Source organism: Fundulus heteroclitus, chromosome 6 (genome assembly GCF_011125445.2).
Source record: "Fundulus heteroclitus isolate FHET01 chromosome 6, MU-UCD_Fhet_4.1, whole genome shotgun sequence".
In the NCBI taxonomy this organism is placed as follows: domain Eukaryota; kingdom Metazoa; phylum Chordata; class Actinopteri; order Cyprinodontiformes; family Fundulidae; genus Fundulus; species Fundulus heteroclitus.
The window spans coordinates 4210109-4233667 of NC_046366.1; the positions used below are offsets into that span (position 1 = coordinate 4210109).

At 38.7% G+C, this 23559-nt stretch overlaps 1 protein-coding gene across 1 annotated transcript; it reads right to left on the reverse strand.

Moving 5' to 3' along the window:
- Positions 1–1849: 1849 nt before the first annotated feature.
- Positions 1850–23387, reverse strand: hfm1 (helicase for meiosis 1). Its single transcript, XM_036137894.1, has 34 exons — positions 23219–23387; positions 23009–23124; positions 22454–22727; positions 20590–20918; positions 20213–20254; positions 20027–20097; positions 19809–19941; positions 19083–19234; positions 18884–18961; positions 17909–18064; positions 17592–17792; positions 16832–16920; positions 16656–16699; positions 15081–15182; positions 13964–14109; positions 13756–13850; positions 13492–13625; positions 11792–11839; positions 11551–11631; positions 11374–11465; positions 11101–11207; positions 10927–10974; positions 10745–10842; positions 10525–10659; positions 10252–10337; positions 9685–9768; positions 8399–8556; positions 8156–8259; positions 7919–8077; positions 7737–7802; positions 7506–7630; positions 5735–5817; positions 3339–3436; positions 1850–2176 (listed from the first exon to the last, which is right to left on the reverse strand). The coding sequence occupies exons 1-34, from the start codon at positions 23287–23289 to the stop codon at positions 1869–1871; spliced, it is 4113 nt and encodes a 1370-aa protein (XP_035993787.1). The 5' UTR covers positions 23290–23387; the 3' UTR covers positions 1850–1868.
- Between the last annotated feature and the right edge of the window lie 172 nt (positions 23388–23559).

The window sequence follows — 23559 nt, forward strand, 5'->3', positions numbered from 1 at the left end:
CAGTAGTCTCATGCCTACCATAATTACTTCAAGAACGTATCAATCACTCATCCAGGAAGCCGCAAAAGAGCTTAGAACATTGAAAGCTCTGCAGGCCTCACATGTCTCAGTTCAGTTATGATTTAATTTTAAGAAAGGAACTGGAAAAAGTAGCATCTATGGGAGAATTATGAGGTCAAAACCACTGCTGACCAAAAGGAACACAACAGCCCGTCTCAGAAAGGCCCGGCGTCTCCTACCAAAAAACATCTTGATGATCCACAAAACCTATGGGAAAATATTTTGTGGACTGACTTACATCTAGCTTTAAGCTAACACAGCAATTTAGAAAAAAGAGATGATAACGAGATGATAACGAGATGATAACGAGATGATAGCAATGTGATGTGTTGGTTCTACACTGCTACATCTGCACCTGGATGACTAGCCATAACTGAATAAGCCATGATTTCAGCGCTGTGCCAGAAACTCTTGCAAGACAATGTCATAGCATCAGTTTGTGACCTTTAACTTAGTCACACTTGCATAATGTAGCCAGGCAATGATCCAAAGCACACCAGCACGTTCCCCTCTGGAAAACCCAAAAATATCAAAATGAGCATTTTAAAGTGTCCTAGTCAAAGTCTAAACTTAATAAATGAAATCATAATTCCAAAACTGCTTTTTGAGTTGATTTTTACAGGATATTGGAATATTTGAGGTCACATTAAGGTTATATAAGGTTGATCTCCAAAAATTTGGTTTGAAAAAAATCTAATGCTGTCAAGAAAAACTGATAGCAGAAACTGTAGCACCTGGAACTTAATTGGTCAGTTAGGTGGGACATAGCCACAGTACTACTATAGACTACGTAATACTGATGAAATGCATTAGGTTTTGTTTTTTTACTGCATTGTAAATCAACCATGTTTTTCTACCATAAATAATTTTAATGAAGTATCAGACTTCTGATGGCCCGTATTAAAACAACTAAGACTGGAAACAACAACTTCTGCTTGGGACATCCCTAGATAAAACAGTGGTGAACAGGGAGACGCTTAATATCTACCTTTTATTGAGGGACGAGTGGCCACTGGATGGTGCATTCATCGTAGAGAAGAAATCCAAACTTCTGCAAATCTGTCCCCCCAGAGTCTGTGCTGGGAGCTTTTCAGGTGTTTTTACTGGGAGCCCATCATTTAAAATGTTTGGTTTCTGTACAAAATGAAAGACAAGAAAAGATGAATTGCACAACTTCATCAACTGTTACAATAAACCAACAAGTAGAAGCAACATAAAGCTTTGTGCAAGCACTTCTGATTATATTCAACTAGCAAGCTTGACAGTTTTAATTAGCAAACAAAGAAAATGGACAAAAAGGATTTTCCCATGGCGACAGATGCACACACCTTTAAATTCCAGTCCAGTGTGATTCTCTTCTGTGACGTGAATGAGTGACTGACAGAAGCGGGTCCAAGTTTCCTGATTTTAGGATTTGACTCTGAAATTGATCTAAATCAAAAATCAAATTGATGCTATTAAATGACTCTAACGTCTGCGGTTGTAAATTCAGCTTTAATATAAAGCAGAACTGAATAACGTTTGGGTCTAACCTCAATGGTGTAGTGAAAGTGGTCATACAGGGTTTGAATTGTGAGCTGCCGATCAACACTGGTGTTGATATTGTTCCTGTCAAAAATATACACAAAGTACGCTTATCACAGTCAATGCAATTATGGTAAGATATCCCAAACTTACTAACAAAAACTGTATTATGTATGACAATAACAAACCTCCATTAGAAGAAGGTCTTATTGGTCATGAAATCCATTAAATGCAGTCAGTACAGGAAAGAAAATATACCTTTGTTATTGGATTTGACTTAAAATTTAGCTACCTGACATGTTGTTTTGAATATGCTGCTCAGTCTGAGGCTTAACGCTGGTTCTACATGGTGGTACTGATGTCTCGCTGGCACTGAGCAGGTTTTCATCATCAAAATCTCCCCATTCATCCCATTCATTTCCAAGATCAAAAGTGACGCTTGGTATTTGGACAGCTGAAGGATCTTTATAGAAGAAGTTCTGTTCTGACACCACCGTGGACCGCTGTAGTGAAGCTGAGCTGCTTGTGCTGATCTGGTTTAGATGTGGTCTGGAGCCCGAGCTGGATTTCAGGGTAACCCATGTTGAAGAATCTGGAAACAAAAAAGACATAAAAAAACTAGTCGAAAATTAAAGTTCATAATAATTTTACTGATTTTTAAAAAAAAGCACTGTATAAGGTATCAACTTTTCGCAGTAGCTCTGTTACATTAGAAGTGATTCATTCCTTTCTCTTTTTGTGTTTTTCTTGCTAACTTTCTGATTGTAAACATACTGTACGTTATTAGACTGATTTTGTTTCCCATTGTGATTTGATGTGATGCAGTGTGAGGGATTTTTTTTGCTAATGTTCTTTGTTATGTTTAGCCACTTGCACAACACCTTGTTGTTTACAACAGAGAGCAGCCGACTGACAACCCAAAAGATCAAGTAATGAATGCTGTCTGCAGAAAGAGACTGATTGTGCTTTTCCCGGAAGCTCAGGCCCTTCAGTGTTTTACAGCAAGATGTTTCAGATCTTCTATAAGTCTGATGTGGAGCGTGAGAGCTCTTCTGCTATCATCTCTTTTTATCAACTGTTGGAGTAGCAGCATCAGGACCAGTGGCAAAACAAGCTCAGCAAGGTGATAAAGAAATCTGTTTTTTTGAAGGGACTCTAGAACCTCTGGAGATGATTATAGACCAAGAACTTAACTCATAAAATAAAGGTCATAATGTTGAACACCAGTGTCTTCACTCAGAAGCTTCTTCACATATGATGTAATACAGACTGCTACAGAAGACCCCTACCCACAGCGATTACTATGTATAATAACTGTTTGAAGAAATATAAATAAAGAGAGCTCAAAACAATAATTGAGTATTTATGAGTGAAATTGGAATATAATGTATGTACAAAACACAATATCTTGGTTGCTTAGGAAATATCATAGTAGTAGTACAGGTTTATATATATATATATATATATATATAAACCCTCAGACTTTCATTCTTAGACCTGTTACCCTTTAGCCCCAACAACGTTGAACATAAGGCAAATAGAGGATTTGTATATTCTTCATCAACTATACACTGACACTAATTGTTTATAAAAAATACTGAGGGGAAGTTCAGGGCAGCTCTACAGAACATACATTCAAAGGCAGAGGGGCCACTGCCTCAGATTTTAAAATGATCGGCAATAGGAGATTATCCATCTATCATCTTCTGTGTCTTATGCAGTTTAAACTAATCTTATTGCTGTAGTTTGTTTACCTCTGTCAAGAACATCCAGACAAATTACGTCGGGCAGCTCAACACAGTCTTCAGTTGTCAAGTCAGTGTCTGCAGTTTTACACTCATTTCCTACATGCCTGCACATCAAATAAACAAAAACAAACGGTAAATATGTTAACTCACGATATGCTTGCTTCATTATTCATCAAGCCACACATATTTATCAGAAAGTACTAGCAAATGTAAGATATCATGCCTTACTGTTCTATTATTAATAATAATAATAATAAGTATTATTATTATTATTATTATTTTTATAGTGTGAAAACTGAAATTTCTGCTGCTAAATTTTGGTGAATTATAGATTAAAAAATCTTGGCTTCATTTCTAAATCAAAATATTGAAATTTTTGCATGTAAATGTGCAAATCACACATTTTATTTTGTAATATTTTAGTGTACTGACTGGTTTTTCTATTATCTGCTTTCTAGTGTAGAAATCCTCTAAGATTTTGCAAACTAGCCCTCAAGCCACAAAAAGAGGCTTTTAAGTCTAACACTAATGCTAACGGTTTATTTATCTCCTCAGTATAAGGTAAGATAACAAATAACTTTATTGTTCCACAATGTGAAAATCTGGGCATGAAAGTGGCAAAAGCACAGAGTTCCACACAATTTTTAGAGCTGAAAAGCAGCAGGCTAATGTAAGCACAATAGCAGTATCTCGAAGTAGCTACAGCTTGTGCAAGTGTACCTTAGTATCTGAGAGAAAGTGTCAAATTCATGATCAGATCAAAACCCGTGCAACCATTATCATGTTTCTAAACACTGAGTCTCTTAGGAGCAGCAGAGATTATAGTCTAACCACAGCTGGGAGGAAGGACCTGCAGAAACGCTCCTTAGAGCATCTGGGATGCAGCAGCCTGTCACTGAAAGAGCTCTCCTGCTCTGTGTATAGGGTGGGAGACATTGTCCATCAGTGATGTGATTTTCCTTACAGTCCTTCTGTCTCCCACCACCTGCTCCCCTAATGAGTTTATCCAGCTACAGATAAGCTGCTCCAACAAATCACACCCTAGAAGATGGCTGATACCACCACAGAGTTAAAGAAGGTCTTCAGGAGCGCCCCCTGCACTCCAAAAGACCTCAGTCTCCTCAGCAGGTAGTCTGCTCTGACCCTTCCTGTAAACAACATCAATGTTGTTACTACAGTCCAGTTTATTGTTCAGGTGAACACCCAGGTACTTAGAAGAGTCTACTATCTCCACATCAGTACCCTGGATGTTAACTGGTGTCAGTGAGGTGGGTCTGCGTCTGCAAAGGTCCACCACCAGCTCCTTTTTCCCCCCTGCATTTAACCTGACATGGTTGTGCTGTCTACAAAGCTCTCTATCAACCATCTATAGCCTAATCTGTGATGAGACTGACTGTGGCAGAGTCATCAGAGAACCTCTGCAGGTGGAAACCTGGGGAGGTGATGGAGAAGTCTGCAGTGTAGAGGGTGAACAGAAACGGAGCCAGCACAGTTCCCTGTGGTGGTCCCATGCTGCAGATCAGCCTGGCAGAGACACAGCTCAGTGTCCTCACATGCTGTGGTCAACCTGTGAGGTAATCTAGTATACATTGGAACAGGTGATGGTCAACTCCTGACCGTCTTGGTTGGAGAAATCAAAGAACACAATCCTCACTGTGCTCCCAGGATTCTCCAGGTGGGCCACAAATTGGTGATCCATCCAGGTGGATGATGGCATCAACTGCAGAGGATCCAGTGAAGACCTCAGCAGGGGGCAAAGATAGTAGAGGATCAGCCTATCGAGGGTCTTCAACAGGTTGGATGTCAGTGCCACCGGCCTGCAGCTGTTGAGGTCTTTGAATGTGTGGTCTTAAACGCCGTTACCACGCAGGAGTCTATCCATAGCTGTGGTACCCTCCCTTTCATCAGACTGATATTGGCCCATGATGCAGCACAGCTCATCTCCGCTGCACACCAGGAGCCTTGAGCTGATGCCATTCGGACCTGCAGCCTTCATCACTTTGGTCGAAGAATGACCCTAACTTGGTCCATTGAGAAAGACAGGGTGGTGGAGGGGGATTCATTTGTGGAGTCATCTGAAGTGAAGGTGATGGATGATTGTTGAGAACCAAAAGATGTGCAGTTCTGGGCAGAAGAACATGCAGTCATCCAGGATGAGGGTGCTTAGACCATGTAAGACTGAACCTCAAACCTCAGAAAATACTGATTCAGCTTATGCACCCTTCTCAAGTCACCTACAACCTGGGCATTTGTGTTTGTAAATAAGGGGGGACTAACATGAATACCACTAAGCCCTTCAGAGGCCTACTAACTAACTGACTGACTGACTGACTGACTGACTGACTGACTGACTGAATAAATAAATGAATGAATGAATAAATGAATGAATGAAATGCAAATACCAGGAGACAGGGGGAAGCATTTCCTTGGGTTTGTAAGCAAACTTCTGCATGTTGACGGTCAAAGGCTCTTCACTCATTCTCATCTGAGGAACAAAGAACATGAAACATTCACTCAATAAGCAAGATGATATGTGACAATATTACATGATGTGTGACAACTTACAATTTTTACAAACACTTATAAAAACATATTTCTTTGGTTTTATTTAATCATTGAACAGCCTTTTATAAACACATATTTTGTGTGATAACATTGTTTCAATTGTTTCACCTTCGGTCTCAAATAGTGACACACCATACATTTCATTCAGCAATCATTTATTTTAACCTACAAATTAGATATTTACACTGCATGAGAAGACATAGAGAGTTTTTTCCTCACCTTCTGACAGTAAATCCCAGTAAACATTTTTGGTTTTAGGTCAGTTAGGTTAGGTCACTAAATTTCTTTCAATTTCCTAATGCTAGAATAATGAGATTAGTATGCCTTTACATACATTGGGAAGGCCAATATGATGATTTTGTGGCTTTTTAATCTTCCAATCAATTCCAAACATTTGAAATAAGTGGAGGCATATCTTTGGATGCAAACAAGGCACGAGCATTATTGTTGTTTTAGTTGATCATTTCAGAAAACAAAGATTCTCTTTCATCCTTGTATAGGTGAAGTTTGTTCTCATATATATGTCACAGTGAACCTGAACTCCAGCCTTCAAAACCTGATTGCAATTTTTCAAGGATGCTGTGCATATTTAAAAAAGACTGCAGCTGAACAAAAACTATCCTTTCTAAAATCTTTGATACAAAAGGAAGCTTTGAGATAGGCCTAAATTTTGAAAGAACAGAAAAAACAAGACTAGGTTTCTTCAGCAATGGCTGCACAACTGCAAGTTTAAAACAAACTGGAACGCCTGAGTTGAGACTGAGAAATCTCTAAAATGTCAGACCCAACAGATAAAATGTTCAGAAAATGGATGGATGGATGGATGGATGGATGGATGGATGGATGGATGGATGGATGGATGGATGGATGGATAGGTGATGGGTTCTTCTGGTTAGTTGTCTTTTCAGATCTAAAGGAAGGCATTTATACTTTGCCTTTGCACCCAGAGTGTTGGAGTTGGTTGGTTTACTCTCATTTACATCATCATTTAATTTCTTAGTAGTACTAGTTAGCTGTCTGTAAGTATTTTTCACTGTTTTAAATAATCGTTAAGGTCATCTCCCTTCCATATACACCGTTTACTTTCACCTTCAAGGAGATGAATTTTCATTTCCATCACTGTTATTTTCTGGGGAAGTTTGCAGTAGTCATCTTATACAGATGTATTACCATGAAAAACACAGCTGCTCTTAAAGCCTGGTCCTCCTCTCAAGAGAGATTTAAAGAAAATGCTGAAAATCCTTGAGTGTTACTGATTTAAAGTAGCTTAGTCCAACAGTAGACTATCTCTCAGCCAAAGACTGCCATAGTTTTTGGCTGAAAGATAAGAAGTTAAGAGTAGAGGTAAACAGAGAGCAATCCGAGAAAGTCATCGAACAAGCTAAGAGACAGAAGTGAAGGTTAAGGTTTTGTATTCTTTACACAATACTTGTGCAAACTCTGACAGATCTTTAAAAAGTCCAGCAGTCTTTGAAAAAAAATATACATCAAAGCCTAGAGCAAATTGTAAAGAAGGAAGGGGCCAATCGATATGTTTACCTAGAACTGTTAGAGTACAATAAGAGTAAGATCTAAGCTGAGAAAGAGTTAAAAAATCCTTTTGCTTACTTTTAGGCGTTTGACGGGGGTCTGAGCAAGTATGTCAGACCTGTTCCTCAGGTCTTCCAAGTAGGAGGAGAAGCTGGATTCATGCTTCATCGATCTTTTCTGTCCAACAGCAACACCTACTTTACCTAAGAAGGAAATAGAGAGGGGTCAACACAAAACTGTCTAAAGGACACGTGTAGATGACTACAAATGTTGAAACATATAGCTGCAAAAACGAATTACTCTACTCACAGCAGTCATGAGCACAAAGATTCTTATTCTTGCAGAAATGATTGCACTGTCTTTTACCAGCTGAATCTGAATGCAAACAGAGAAAGAAGTCAGTTCACAGTATTAATGTCACAGTAAAAAGAACATAAACAATTTTACCTTGTGGCATCAAACTAAATCATTATGAAACTATTTTGTATTGCCTTGCTCTTTTGCAGATGAGGCATTTTCTCCTTGAGTTGCAGCACAGCCTTGAGGTTTCTGTCCAGTAGGAATAACTTTTATGTTGTATGGAATCTCAGTCCCAAACCTTTTGGCTGCAGAGTAGTACACAGGAAACTTCAGCTGGATGTCCAGCCCCACTGCAAAGCAGGTAAATGTCTATAATATATTTCTAAGATAAATAAATGAATGTGTACAAAGATATTTCCACAGTTTACCATATTCTGAGCTGATGAGATTGACACTGATCTCATTTCCGTTTGAAGCTTTTGACACATCTATCTTTTTCGTCCAGCTACCACTCTTCAACAGCAATGAGTCCCTGCAAACACAGATGAAAGTGCCGTTCTTAAATCAGCATAAGTCTTTTAAAAAACTATTCTGTTTTAGCGGCTCCATTAAAGACAGCAGGAGCCAAAACATTTCAAGGCAACAAGTCAGTCACAGGAGGCATTTCTCACGTGAGTTTCTGTAGAAAGACTACTTTATTTTCAGAGTTGCCTATGATCAGAGAGACGTAGTGATGGTCTGGAGCTGTTCTCCTGGACAGCAGCTGGGCTCGGTTTTGTAAGTTCACCTTAACCACAATCTCAGCTGTGGCACTGCTGTACCTGGGCAGCTACAAAAAAACAAGTAGTTTAAAGAAAGAAGAGCAGAAATAAAAGAGGCTTAGTTCAATAGTGCAGATTAGAACACTAGGAAAGTAATTTACTGCAGTAAAAAAATTATAGCACAGAAAGCTATTTTTTTGCTATCCCAGACTAAAAGTCATATTTACACCAAAATACAAATCTCAAATCAAGAAGAAAAAAAGTTACTTGTAACTAAAAGTCTTTGATGGTTTATTGCTGCATTCAGTTTACCTGTAAGTCAGAGGGTGGAACTAGGAAGGACGTGACAACTGATAATAAAGCGTGTTCTAGTTGCAAGTTGAAAACCAGTTAAATTTGCCATTTGTTTTGGTGACTGATAATAATGCATATTGAAATACTATACAAAATTGTTCACAAATTGATATTTAAAAGCATTATGTGTACCAATGGTTTAATGAGACACAAACCTTAAGAAGAACTAATATATTCACATTTACATTTTACAGAAGCTACTTTAACTACATTCTATATGTGCAGAAGCCATGTTGGATAATACACTGCAAAAAGGGAACTAAAAGTAAGTAACACTTTCTTTATATTAATGTATTTTTCCTTGATTTGAGCAGGTAAATAAGACTATTTGCCTGTGGAAAAAGAGTTTTGCACTTAAAATAGAAACAACTGATCTCCATCATCTTATTTCAAGTGCAGGATATCTAATTATCTTATTTTAGGCATTAAAATACTCATTCCATTGGCAAATAATCTTATTTGCCTGCCCAAACCAAGGAAAAATACACTAATTTCAAGAAATATTTACTAACTTTTAGTTGCCTTTTTGCAGTGTAAACTTTAGCTTGCTCAGCAAGCTGCAACCTTTCAGGTTGGAATTCCGACTTCAGTAGGTCTTTATGTTGTATTTATGACTGGGTGGGGACTGGCAAAATATGGCTTCCAAGTAAAACGAGAACAACCCATAATTTAATTCTACAGCTTTCTTTGTCTTTGCTAAAGTAAGAAAAAGTTCAGTTGTTTGCTAATAAAATGGCACTGAAAATTATTGACTGGAAATATGTCCAGTCAAAGCAGAAATGATTAAGCCTGATGACAAAACAAAACTGGTTTAACGATTTCTTGTTTGCTATGAGACTTACCTGTTCCATGGTAATGTCGTACTTTGGGAGATGTACGACAGATTCTCTGATTTGGTTTCCAAATGGTGGATGTCGGTTAAGAATCTGCAGAAACAAATTGTTTTATTATCAAACAAATAAAATTATGCAAAAGGCTAAAATAAAACATTTCAATACTGAAATGACTAGCAGAAGAACCAATTTTATTACACTGCAAAAAGGAACTAAAAGTAAGTAGAATTTTCTTAAAATTAGTGTATTTTTCTTTTATTTAAGCAGCTAAAAAAGACTATTTGCCAATGGGATGAGTATTTTTACCCCTAAAATAAGATAATTAGATATCCTGCACTTGAAATAAGACGGTGGAGATGAATTGTTCTTAATTTAAGTGCAAAAATCTTATTCCATTGGCAAATAGTCTTATAAACTGCTCAAATCAAGGAAGAATTCAAGAAAGTTTTATTTACTTTAAGTTCCTTTTTTGCAGTGTAGCAGTCACTACACTTTTATCGAACACAAAGCAGCTTTATAAATCTTTCAGTGTGAATGTCAAAGGATGTTTCCAGTAAAATCATTAGAGTGGCTGACCAGCTCCAGCTCCCTGGGGTTGGTTTGCTCTATTTTGCTGAAACTGGTGAGTCCAGCATTCACCATTGTAGTTGACAGAGTCAAACCTGAAACACATTGTGTCACAATCAAATTACCAAACAGCAAAAATCAAGTTTAACTTAACAGTTTAGCAATTCAGGCATTAGGAAGTCTCATATAAAAAGTGTAAAAAAAACCCACAGCAGGTTGTATTTTAGTACTGTAATCTTAAATTTAGCAACTTTATGATGTATAGAGTGGCAGTGCACTTACCTATCTTCTCCATCTGTTTGGAAACATAGGGCGAGTTTTCCCAAAGCTTAGCTCTAAAGCACTTAGCCAAAATCAGGGAGTTAAGCACAGCACAAAAGCCAGTCTCAGACTGCTGACTAAGAAACTCTGACAGGCCTGTTGAGATCAAAACACAAGATAAGTCATAAAGAAAGAGTACCAAAACAAACTCCTTACTTTCTGTTATTTTTGTAATACTCACATTTGCTGATGCGCATCCCGATTCTGAAGATCTTTGAAGTCTCTTGTGTAAGACCAAAGTCTTGAATTGAGATTGAGCCCAACTGAGCTTGAATCAAGCTACAAGACAATAAACGTGGATCAGTACCAATCAAATTTCCAAAGAAGAATCGTATTTTTTAAAATTACACCAAACACGCCTACCAGTTCACTTTCATCTCACTCGTTTTGATCTTTCCCTCAAGAGGAAATCTGAAAGAACACATCCAAATCTAAATGAAAAAGCCTTGTTTCTAACACTCCTGTTACTGCATCTGGTGACAAAAATTCAAACATGTTTTGATGCAATACTTGATAAATATACTAAAGTTGTCTGACCTGATGGTGGTCCTGTTCTTGTCTCTGTTCAGAGTGTTCAGGGGTCTCTTCTCATTTACTCTTAACTGAATGTCCCTGAACTCCTTGCTCTTTGACACCAGGTCCACCTGCCCACAAAATGCCAAATGATTTTGATCTGGATCCATTTTTGCATTCTTATAATAAAAATGTTCACTCAATTTATTTGCACCAATAAAAGTTATATTTCCAACCTACAGTTATGCCACAGAATGTTTTTATTTAATTATAATTTTACTATAGCACAGTGCCTACCAAGTCAGGCAGTGTTTCAGTGCCAGTTACTTTGCTGAACAGCTGCATTGTTTCAAAGGCAACACAATACCTCGCCATCAGCCTGCCAGCTTCTGTAAAAATAAATGAAACGTCTCCAGGTAAACATAGAAACTTCTTTAAAACCACTGACTAAATGAACCCTTAATGATTCTGTACCTGTTGATTTGATGTTAATATCCTCATCCATACTGATCAAATCAATGGATGACAGTGAGTTGAGGTTCTTTAGACACAGTTCTAAAGAAATCAGAATAATCAAACTTCAGCTTGGGTAGAGAATTGCTGTTAGCAGTTTTCAAATTTCCCCATTGTGGGACAATAAAGGAATTTCTTTCCAAATGTTTGTTGGCTATTTTGAACAGTTTAAATGTATTTGCAAGGAATGATCAGTGCCCACCTTGCAACTTGGCTTCAATACCATATCTGTCCAAATTGACAGAGAAACCTGTGAGGAAAGTGAGGACATAAAGTCAACAAATTTTCCCTGAGACACTGCCTCCAAAAACATTTATAGCTTTGAACTTCTGTCAGATTACAACCACAAATTTCAATAAACTCAATTGGGACTGACCAGCTGTCAGGTTAGGTTCTGAGTTAGGACCAAAGTGCAGACGAGAGCTCAGGAGTCGCATGGTGAAATGGATAATGACAGTTTATTGAGGCTGAACAACAAGACTCTAAAGCAGGCAACAGCAATCAGGAATATGGCAAGGAGGAGACCAGAGCAGGTTAGGACCTAACGATGAGTGTGACTAAACTAGCAGACTATACAGGGGAGGAGACAGAAAGAACAGTAGGTGGAGCAAATAAACGCAGATGAGAGGAATAAAGTATAAAGGCCATTAGGGTTAGGGTTAGGGTTAATTCAACGCTGAATAACATTTGCACAGGATAATGCTGTCAACACCATATTTTCTGGTGGGGATAGATGTTCAGGGTGATGTACAGCTTTCTGGCACAAAACTTTCTCATGTAGGCCAAAACATTCAGTGTTTAGGCTCATTTGTTCAGAGTGCCTTCCTTCATGTTTTCTGTGTACCCTATATGGCCGCTGTCAGACTGCTAGTTCCACTAGCAGTGCAAATCTTGGAAAAGCATGGCCTCTTATGGCCTGAGATCCAACGATCAGCTGTTGCTCACGGTTCCTTTTGCCCGCACAGAGCTAGGGAAGAAAGCCTTTAGCTATGCAGCTCCTTGTGCGTGGAATTTTTTACTGACTGAGTTTTTATCCTCGAATGCTTTAAAGTTGAAAGTGAAAGAATTTGAAACAGCCTCAATTATCTGTAACTGTTTTACTTGATATGTTTTTTATGTACCTGTTATTTAATTCAACGTATCTCTGTTCAATATGTAACTTTGCTGCCTCTTGGCTAGGACTCCCTTGAAAATGAGGTTTTTAATCTCAATGGGTTTTTTCCCTGGTTAAATAAAGGTTAAATAAATAAATTAAAATAAAAAATATTTTCTTTTATAACCTAACCCTGCTTTAAACATCTCCAGACGTCCTGTCTGACCTGTCTGCTGAGTTTCTTGGTCTTTGTGATGCTGTTTGTTCACTAATGTTCTCTAATAAACCTCTGAGACTGGAAACAGAACAGCTGCATTTATACTGAGATTCTGTTACACACAGATAGATCTACTTATTAAGTAAGGTTACTTCTGGGGTCAGTTCCCTGGTCTGAATTTCATTTAAGGTTATTATTGTAAAACTGGATGACCAAACAATCTCACACCTAATATTTCAGATTTTTTTTTTTTTTGGAGGATTTTCGTGGCTCTAGCGGCTCGCCTTTTAACACAGTAGGCTGACAGGAAGGGGGGTGGAAGAGGGGGAGAAACATGCGACAAAAGACCACAGATCTGAGTCCAACCTGGGTCGACGACTAAGGCCTCCGCTACCCGCTGCACCACCAGCGCGCCCCATTTTTTAATTGTTATATATTTTAAATACCTTGTCTTGTATTTATACCTATGCACTATTTTGTGTTAGTCTGTCTGTCCCAATAGAATGCATAACATTTTGTGTTTGTAATGTGAGATAATGGATGTATTTAAAAGGCAAACATATGAAGACTTGATTTGAATTTTGGGGTATACCATAGTGTGATGGGTTCTTGAGGGCTCTGATGTAGAGGAATGTGGAGCGTATCCAGTCTAGAGCCATGTTGACATCACTGATGGTGTGGAGAACAATCTCAGCATTCAGGTGCTCCACCAGGTGACCGTGCAAGCTAGGGGAGCATAGTGTATTGTTACCTGATGTGTTATAGGATTTTCTATCGTGAGTAAGCGTCTGCAGGAAAGAATGACAGAAGCAAAAAAGAGACGTGGGGGACAAAAACAAGCTGTTCTTTGTCCTACCTGCTCTCAATGATCTCAATCCCATTCATAAGTGTCATGTACTTTTCTCTGGTTTGAACCTTGGTCATGATCACTGCAGTTGCTGATGTATCAAACTAGGAGATTGAAATATGGCGAGAAAGAAGGTAGAAAACTTAAGATGTATTGAAAAAAAACAACAACATTGTACTGGGAACAAAGAAAAAGAAGGATTTAATTGTGTTCCAACCTGAGGCCGCCCAGCCCGGCCTATCATCTGCAGGATGTCAGCCTCGCTGTACTCCTCACAGGAGCCGGCAACATACTGCATTGTTGACTTGATCACAACCAGGTGAGCAGGAAGGTTTACCCCCATAGCCAGAGTCCGAGTTGTAACTGGGTGATCAAAAATAACAGGCCACAGTTTACAGTTGCACCTCAAAGGAGACATGTCATGCTATCGTTATCGTTGCCCCACAGCGTCTGAGAGCAACTCGTTTTGGTGCGGCCTCTCTAAATGCAAAGGAGGCCCGTTATATGTGAAGTTGGCAGCATAGTTTGCAACATTAAAATTAAAGGAAGATAGCTTGAATTCCCACCAACAAAGGAAGACGCTATCAACTGCTACCACTACATTCATGAGGTACATTTTCAAAAACCCTGAACTGACTGCCACAGATCAGCAGCAGGATGGTCTGTGGAGGAAAATAATGATTTAATGTAGTATCAGGAAACCCCCTGGAGCCGTTTGCCAATGACTACCTGGAGCCGTTTGCCAATGACAAGTGGGCTAAGGCTCCTCAGGAATGCCACCAGAATGTAGTGTCTGCCATGGATTATGGTTGCATCAGGTCATAACAGCAAAATGGAGCTCTACTAAATCCTAAAGCTGCTTGTCATTAAGGGGTTGAATCATTTTGAGACTTTATTAGAAAGTAAAAGTGTCAGTTTTTATTTCATTTGGAGAAACTACTTGCACTACTCGTTGTGTTAAACTATTTCAATTGTTTTTGTCTGATTTATTGAGGGTTGAACAATTTTAGGCATACCTGTAAAATGTACACACATACTGTAATTTTATCATGTTTTTGTAGAAGCATTATAAAAGTTTCTAAGATATAGCCTATTTGCCCTCAGTGCAGAACAGATATGACTTTGCAGGAGTTAATTATACAACTCTAATCAAAATACTATAACTACTATACTACTGTGTAGCTTGATGGAACTGGCATAGCCAATAATCTGTTATTCATCATAGTTCTCTCCCAAAATCTTCCAAAACAAATTTTCTTAGTTATGAATGCAAACATTTTCTTAGTTATGATAAAAATAAACTATTTTTCACAGCTCTTTATGTTTGGTCTCACAAAGGACAGGCAGGTCTCCCAGGGCGAAGGCCTCTTCTACCAGCTTCCTGTCAGACAGGTCAACACCTGCATGGTGGTAACCAACTCCTAACATCATCAGATCTGGGCCGCAAGCAAAACACAAAAGTATTTGTTTAAACATGTGCCAAAGGACTATGAGCTCTCTCAGAACATCCAGACATAAACAGTTACATGTTTCCCTTCAGAGTTATCAAAAATAAATAAATGATAGCACCCCAGGGACAAAATAGTTGATGACTATTAAGCTAAATACTTTTGCTCACTGTACTAATCAAATAGCTCAACGGTAGGGGGATCAAGCATTATAACTCCAATGGAAAAATATTAATGCCAATTAAACGTGTGTTTATTATTTTTTTGGTGGCATTACAACCACAAACTCAGATGTACCTTATTGTGGGTTGATAAGATAGACCAACACAAAGTTGCACATAATTGTCAAGTGGAAGGAAAAGGACATGAAGATTTCAACATTTTTCAAAAATAAAAATCTGAAATGTTTAATTCAGCCCTACTCAAAAATCCAGTTAAAGCAATTGCCTTGGGAAGCTGCCTCAAGCACCACAGTTCAAGCCATAATCTGAAAAGGGAACAGCATGCCACAGCTTCAAACTAACCAATACATGACTGTCCAGCTAAGCTAGCAGACTGGGCAAACAGTATTAATCAGAGAAGCAGCCAAAAGGCCCATGGTTGCTCAACTGAGACCTGAAGCCCTGTAAAAAGGCAAACTTATCAGTTGTCCACTTCAAACACCTGGCCTTTACAGAAAAGTAGAAAAAGAGTCATTGCTAAAAGAACACCACAATTCACAATTTCTCACCAGCCAGGCAATACAGAGTGAGGTAGAAAACTACCACTACACCTCATCCTGAAACATGGTGGTGTCAGCATTATGCTGTTGGGATGTTTTCTTCAGCAGGGTGGGGGTAGCAGGTCAGAGCTGATAGAGCAATGAACAGAACTAAACAAATGGCAATCCTGAAAGAAAACCGAGAAGCCAAAAGTCTTTAATCGTTGGTGGAGGTTTACCTTCCAGCAGGATTCTTATTCTAAAAACAACCTTAAAAATACAGCCAGAGCTACAACAGAACTGCTAAGATAAAACATATTCATGTCTTAGAATGGCCCAGTCAAAGTCCAGACCTAAATCTAATTGAGAATCTGTGGCAAGAATTGAAACTTAATATACACAGATGTTCTCCACCCAGTCTGACAAAGCTTTAGTTATTTTGCAAAGAAGAATAAAAGAATTTCAGTCTCAAGATGTGCAAAACTGGTAGAGTAGTGAAAGAAGTATTGACTCAGGGAGACTGAATGTAAATGCTTGACAAACTTCAGATTTTTCAATTGTCAATTTTTTTTTTATTAAAAGCACTTTTCATTTTGCTTCCATGTCACAGTTATGCACTACATTGTGCTAGTCCATCAGGAAAATCCTAATAAAATAAGTAACAAATAAATACATTTAATTAAATAAGGTTAATGGTCATAACATGACAAAATGTGGACAAATTCAAGGGTGTGAATGCTAAAATTGCTAAAATGAATTACCTCGTAGTTTTGAATCCAGAATAGAGTTTGCATATTTCATCAACCTGCAAAGTCAATCAGATCTCATAAACCCAGCAGAACAACCTGCAAGAGAAATACTCTAAACAAATCCACATCATATTATTACTAAATGATTCATACACAGAGAGATGTCACAATGGAACAGAACGCTGCACCTTTGCTTGTGTTCAAAGCTCATTATGAACCGGGCATCCTTGGCTAGAACTGCAGCTGACTGCTGGGCTCCTTTTCTTGTCGAGCAAAACTACAAAAAGTAAGAAAGGAAAAATTTAAATAATCCTAAAAATATGGAGTCAGGCAAAAATAAAAAAAATAGGACACCAGACAAATATCTGAAATCAGTTTTAGTCATTCAGAACAATAGCAATGCAAGAATATGAAAACTATTAAATAAAAACTAATAAATAATAAAAACTGAAGAAATGGCCTCTTAGTTTTTTCTGTAAAATGTAATTAATAAATTGGTAAGGCATATATTAGAACATTTATACCCCCTAAAAATAGCTAAAATTACACACAGGCGTTTCATATCAGGTGCCCATGATTACAACTCAACATTTTTAAATAGGCTTGCCCTGTTTAAATATTAATTATTTAGTTAGGTTTGCTCCTGACTGTTGATTTTCAATAGTCCACAACAGAAAACAGAGAAGAACGGGACGAATACATGATGGCGAGAACCACTTGTTTGCAGGGAATGTTACTTTCCTCCTGAGTGACAAGTGAGAATGATTTTGGTTAATTTCACAGTAAAGTTCTTACTTATTGCGCTTTTAAATATGACCATATTAAAACTGCTATATAAATTAAGCTTGAATGGTAAACAATCCTTTACCCTATACATTACCACTAATGGATTCTGTGAACACAAACCAGAATAACGTCACAACAAGCTCTGTAACCTTGTCTACTCACCACTAGTGTTGGCTTGTCATCAGAGTAGGTCTGTATTATATTAGCAATCTTGTAGTTGAGTGACAAATCAAATTTGAACTCTGTTTGGGTCGCGCTGCAGGGGAATCCCAGGACCACCTTCCGAAGCTTAACTGGACGGTGGCTCTCATCCATACTCAGATACGTGGCTGGCTCACTCCCATTGGACAGCCAGTCTGCTATCTAATAAAAGCCAGGCAGTTCTGATGTCACACTCAGATTTCTAACGTAATAATTAAATATAACAGAGTTGGAGCTAACAGATCCCACAACTAACTGAACCTGTTTCACACACATACGTCACATATGTTGGGGATTGTGGCTGAAACAGCCACAAATCTCATTGTGGCGCCTGCCTCTGGATTCTGAGATGTTCTGTATGAATTCACTGCCTTCATTCTGCTCACTACCACTTCCAAGGTGGCACCACGGGTTGCATCCTTCACCACGTGCACCTGGAAATACATGTTTTTATCATGTAGTTAGATCTAGAAATATGTCTGGTTTAAGAGGAATTCAAGCAAACATATATGGAGAACCATCCAGTTCATCAAAAAATTGCCAATGCACTCCACCCATCAGGGAAATTTGACAGACAGAAACCAATCCTCGCTAAAAGGACATGACAGCCTATTAGATTTTTTCAATGAGAATCAAACTCTGGTCTGATGAAAATGAAAAGAAAATTTTTCACCGAGCTACAATGGTCATGTTTGAAGAAAAATGGGCACTGCTGTTGACCTGGTCAACACCATCCCTCTTGTCCATACTGTCAATTTTCTTTGATTGTCCAAGCAACAATCTGGACTTAAATCCAGTTGAACATCTCAAGGATACCATTCCCATCATAACTTCAACACTCGTAGTTATAAATGCTCCCAAACATACTTTGGAAACATTGAGCCATGTGTGTGAATCCCTGCTAAAGACTATATTAACCTTTTGTCAATAAAAAAGTTGTACTTCTTTACTTTGTCATAATGGGCTGCAGTAAGATTTCTGGTGGAAAAAATATTAAAATCTATGTAGAAGTAAGCCTACAACATAAAACAAAATGTTGAAAATGTACATTTTGTGAATACTTTCTGGTGGCAATGTATACCAAAGATTCCACAATGATGTGTATTACTCATTTAACATGCTATGGATAGAGAAAATTTGATTTTACCATGCGATGTCTTATAAGAGTGACATTAATCAACTAGCAGATAATGAGGCACTATTAACATTTCAAAGTGATGCACAGTGCAAAATAAGTGATATTATACACTGACCTCATCAATAAGGAACAGTCTTACAAGCTGCAGCAAACAATTATCCTTCCATTTCCTTGTCGTGCTGTCCCACTTTTCCTAATGAATCAATATAGGAATACAAATACTATACATTTTACTGTATTGAGAAAAACAATGTTAGATTTCTAATTAGAGGTTTGCCTTTGTTTGATTTTGAATAGAGAGTAGCATCACACACAGGTGTGGTGAGAATGATGTGGGAGTCATGAATCTCGAACAGGTCATCGATCTCTGTGTCGCCGGTCAGCTCCTTGCAAGTCAACCCCAGCGGACCGAACTTCTTGCTCCAGTTGTCGTAACATTGGCTGCAGAGAGCTTTGATTGGAGCCACTGGTGAGAACAAACAGGAAGTCTGTTGAGAAGTAATGCCTTTGATTTATAATGTTATTTGCATATTTATTTTGTGTTTTAACAGGAGTCCCAGCTGCCAAGGGAAAACAATATTTTTAGGGATCTTTGCAGCTTTGGTCCTAAATATGGAATTGAATACAATGATGCTGTGTGAGTACTAGATGTGCCACAATCTGGCATTTCTTGGCCAATCCCTATTTTAGGGGGGGAGTTTTTTTACGTCTGAACTGCTGATTCCAAACAAAGTATTTGTTTTTTTAAGGACTAAAACACATAAGTAAAACATGTTTTTGTTATAGAGGTAATGGTTCTAAATCCAATAGAAAATCAAGGAGCGCAATTATTATTTTTTTAAATATACTAAGTATACTAACCTCTCCTTGATTGTCACTATACCAGAGAAAAAGCACATCAAAGTACAGGCTGTTGTATTTATAGACCAGAAATAGTAGGAGTTTGTAGAATAATAAATGACAGTTTTTCAGTATTTGAAAATGATAGAGATAATTGACAGAATTTCTGGCTGATATATTGGTGCATCACAAATTCTTACTATATACAGCTTTGACTTTTCTCCATGGCTCAGGAGTCTCCATTAACAGGCGAATGATGGCAAGCTCAAACAGAACGGTTTTACCAGATCCAGTGGGAGCGCAGGCTACAAAGTTCTTATTTGTGTAAAGAACCTGCAAACAAAGCAAAAACAATAACAATATTATGTTATTTGCCTTATTCAACAATATTGTGTCTGTGTGTCTTTTTAATGCTTACATCATCCAGAGCTTTGGACTGAACGTAATTGAAAAAGGGGAACTCGCTGAAGATGGATCTGAACTTAAGCGCTGTGTAGCATGTTTCAGGAAAACGTCCCACTTGTTAGATAGTCTTTCAGGCTTTCCAGCATAATTCAGAGGTGGCCAAGCAATTTATGTATTTGAAACAACCAGAAAAGGATACGGATTTCTGAAACTGGTCGCAGGACTTCAGAGCCAGAAGATCCTGAGATGAAAGCAAATAAAACATGTTTGGTTGTCTGTCACATTCAACTTTTTAGAACAATTTAGATATTTGAATAAAACAAAACACATAATGTGTTCAGAAGCTCCAGCTTATTACTTTCTACAGCTTTACGAGATTACCACCTAGTGTCCAGTTTGTTTCATTACAATGAAGCAGTCAATGGGGGGAGCTTGCCTTATGTCACCTCAACATACCCAAACACACTACGGCAGCTACAGCCATGGTTAGTGATAGGAATCGTCATCAGCTACAAATTGAGTGTTATTTGATAAACTCTGTGACTGTGTCTCAGTGACTGTATCAGTGTTTAAAACCTTGTATGTGCAGCGGCTGAGGCGTCATGGGTGGAACGAAGGCTCTCTTTGTGCTCCTGTCCAGCGTTTCTGCACGTGGCGCCTGCTGCAGGGGCCGGACGCTCGCTGCACATGAGCCCAGAGGAGGGGGTAGACAGGGGAAAGGAGGTGCTGCATGGCCAACCGCAGCCTGTGGCAGTTGGAGAGCGGGAGGCCCCGTGGCCATGGCAACCGGACTGAGAAAACTTCGAGGTGTGGACGTTTTCTCGTTACTGTTGCCGCTGCCACTCGTGAGGTCAGTGTTGGTTGACAAGTTACGAGCGCTGCTCAGCGCAGGATTCCTGAACAAGCTGTTGTGGAAGGAAGGAGAGAGTGAGGAACTAAAGCAAATGCAGGAATCGTGCTAATCATCTGCATAGAATTCTATTGTTTCTTTTGATAAAACACAAAGTGCATAAAGTTAAATGTGGTTTTCAAAATAAAAAATATGTATCTAAAAATGTGGTGTGCATCTGTATTTAGCTTCCTGGTGGAAGCCCTTTGCAGAACCACCTTTCTTATGCTGCTTTTTTTTTTCGTTAACCAAGCCTTTCCCAACTCTAGTCCTCAAAGGTTGGTGTCATGCATGTTTATTTGTTTCTTTCCATTGTCAACACATCTGTATCAAATGAGCAGCGGCTCATCTAAAACATGCAAGACACTGGCTCTTGAAGACTGTAGTTGCATTATACGGCGTATGTCTATATGTACACCATGACTCAGTGAAGAAATTCACCATTTGTAGGAGAACACGTGAAAAAAGTGTAATGCTAAAACTGGATGGTTTTTTCAAAACTGATATAATGGCAAGAGCAAAACAGGTCAAGGAGGTTCCCAAGAGGCTAACAGTAACATTAAAAGAGCTGCAGGAAGTTCTGGCAAGTACTGGTTGTGTACCACCTGGAAAAAACAGTGGGGTTGTGAAGCAGGATTCTTCTCCATTACACATCCTGGTGTGGGTAAAATCTCCCAAAGCGAGTCTGTCATGGCCAGAAAAATCCAAAACCATGAACTTTTGGGCCAAAGTTCTGTGAAGTTTGCTGAACGGAAAAAAGTCACAGCATATCACTAAGAGATCCCAATAGAAACACTGATAAGACGGTCAACTAAACACCTTGCCACTTCTTTTCAGGTAGAGCAGAGGTGAAGCTTTCATATAAAAAAAATGTGTTCAAAAGAACTTCATTATACCTAAAGGGAAATTAAACGTAGTTGTAAATTATATTATCAGGTTTCTTTAGAGTTGTTGAAGATACTGAAAGGATCTCCAGAGGCGGTCTGTCGTACAGGAGATCTGAAGAAGCTCCTGAATGAAGACACTGTTGTTGTACGCCAGTCTCATGAAGAGGATGCTCAGAGTTGTCTGTAATGTTCTTCATTTTATGAATCATCTCCTTGAGGAGTCCCCAGAACAGAGACACTCTTTTTCACTAGCTTGTTGAGTTTTGATGAGGTTTAACAAAGTTATGATGAATAGTTAAAAAATACCTGCCCCTTTTGGCCAAAACCCTTTAGTTGTCATGTAGATTTCCAATACATTGAATTCAAGTTTGGGGTTGGAACATGACAAAATGAGAAAAAGTTTAACTGACCATAAAAGATTAGCGAGGCACCGTAGTTACTGTCAGTAATCCTGTTAGGTAGGACATGCCCAAGTAATGATCTGCATCTGCTAGCTGGAAAGACCAGTTCTGTTAATCTGCTTTTCAGGGCTATCTGGTTATATGCCAGTCATCTGTCCTTAAGCATTTCAGGAAACTCATACTGCAGTCAAATAAAGAGTCCAGAACATGTCCTCTTTAGTCCAGTTTACTTTGTGGAAATCTGAGAAGAGAGTGACACTTGCCTTCTTCGTAAAGGTAGATCAGGCAAGCATCCGCTCATGGGAGCATGACGAGAGTCCGGCCGGGTTTCATCTCCATCTCTGCCCTCAGAGTCATCGTTTAACCCTTCATCCCCTGAGCAACCATCATATGCGCTGGGGTTCCTGGTGCCATCACCTTGGGTCTCCTCAAATTCTCTCTCTTCATCGTTAAACGTGTAGAAACTGTTGTCTTTTGAAGAATAGGCTTTGAGTCCTTGTGAAGGGGCCTGAGACTGCTTGAATTTCTGTGTGAGACCTGCAAATAAAATAGGAGGACAGGAAAGCTGGATTTACACTTAACATTAGGGCTTTCCGCAGTGCCTTATCGCCTTGATGAGATAAAAGATTTAGAGGGAACTTTACTATTCAACTTATACTGATGATGAAGTGAATATAACTGAAATCAATTAGCAAGTGCAGGAAAACTGGAGAACCTTTGAATCTATTAACACGCTCATTAAATAGCTAAACTTCTAGCTTCTAGCAGTTTATTCAAATTAGAAATAAATGTTTTGCCTATTTCAGGGTACTACATACTGTATAACGCAGAGAGAGATTCAGCCTCCTCTTGCATATCCTGAGTGGCTGGAAGATGTGTAAGAGGTGGAGGTGCCTCTAACTGCCATTGACTGGCCTCCAGGGGCAATGGTCTTCTGTTGAATACATTCCAGAAAATATTAAGAGGATCATTTGCCCAGACAGAGGGCAAAACAACCAGGACTGCGTGGTGCAGCTCTAAATACTTACACCTTGTGCACAATGGGCTTCTCAAAAAACAGACTGTCCAAGGACAGCGTGCAGTCATCTGCATCAAACATCACCCCAGATAACGCAGACACTCATTTAAATGGGAACTGCAGCAAGTTATTCAGTTACTCTGGGTGCTGGTGACGGAAGTTCGGCTGTAAGAAAAAAAGAGGCAAAGTTTACATGGAACAGGCTGACTTGGTACAAATATTTCTCACATTCTCTTTAAGTACACCGAGTCCCTTTTCATGGTGTAGTTAGAAGCTCAGAGATCGATCAAACATTACATTTTTATTGTGTTGTGGTTTATATTCACAAAAAGACAATATATCTTTAACAGT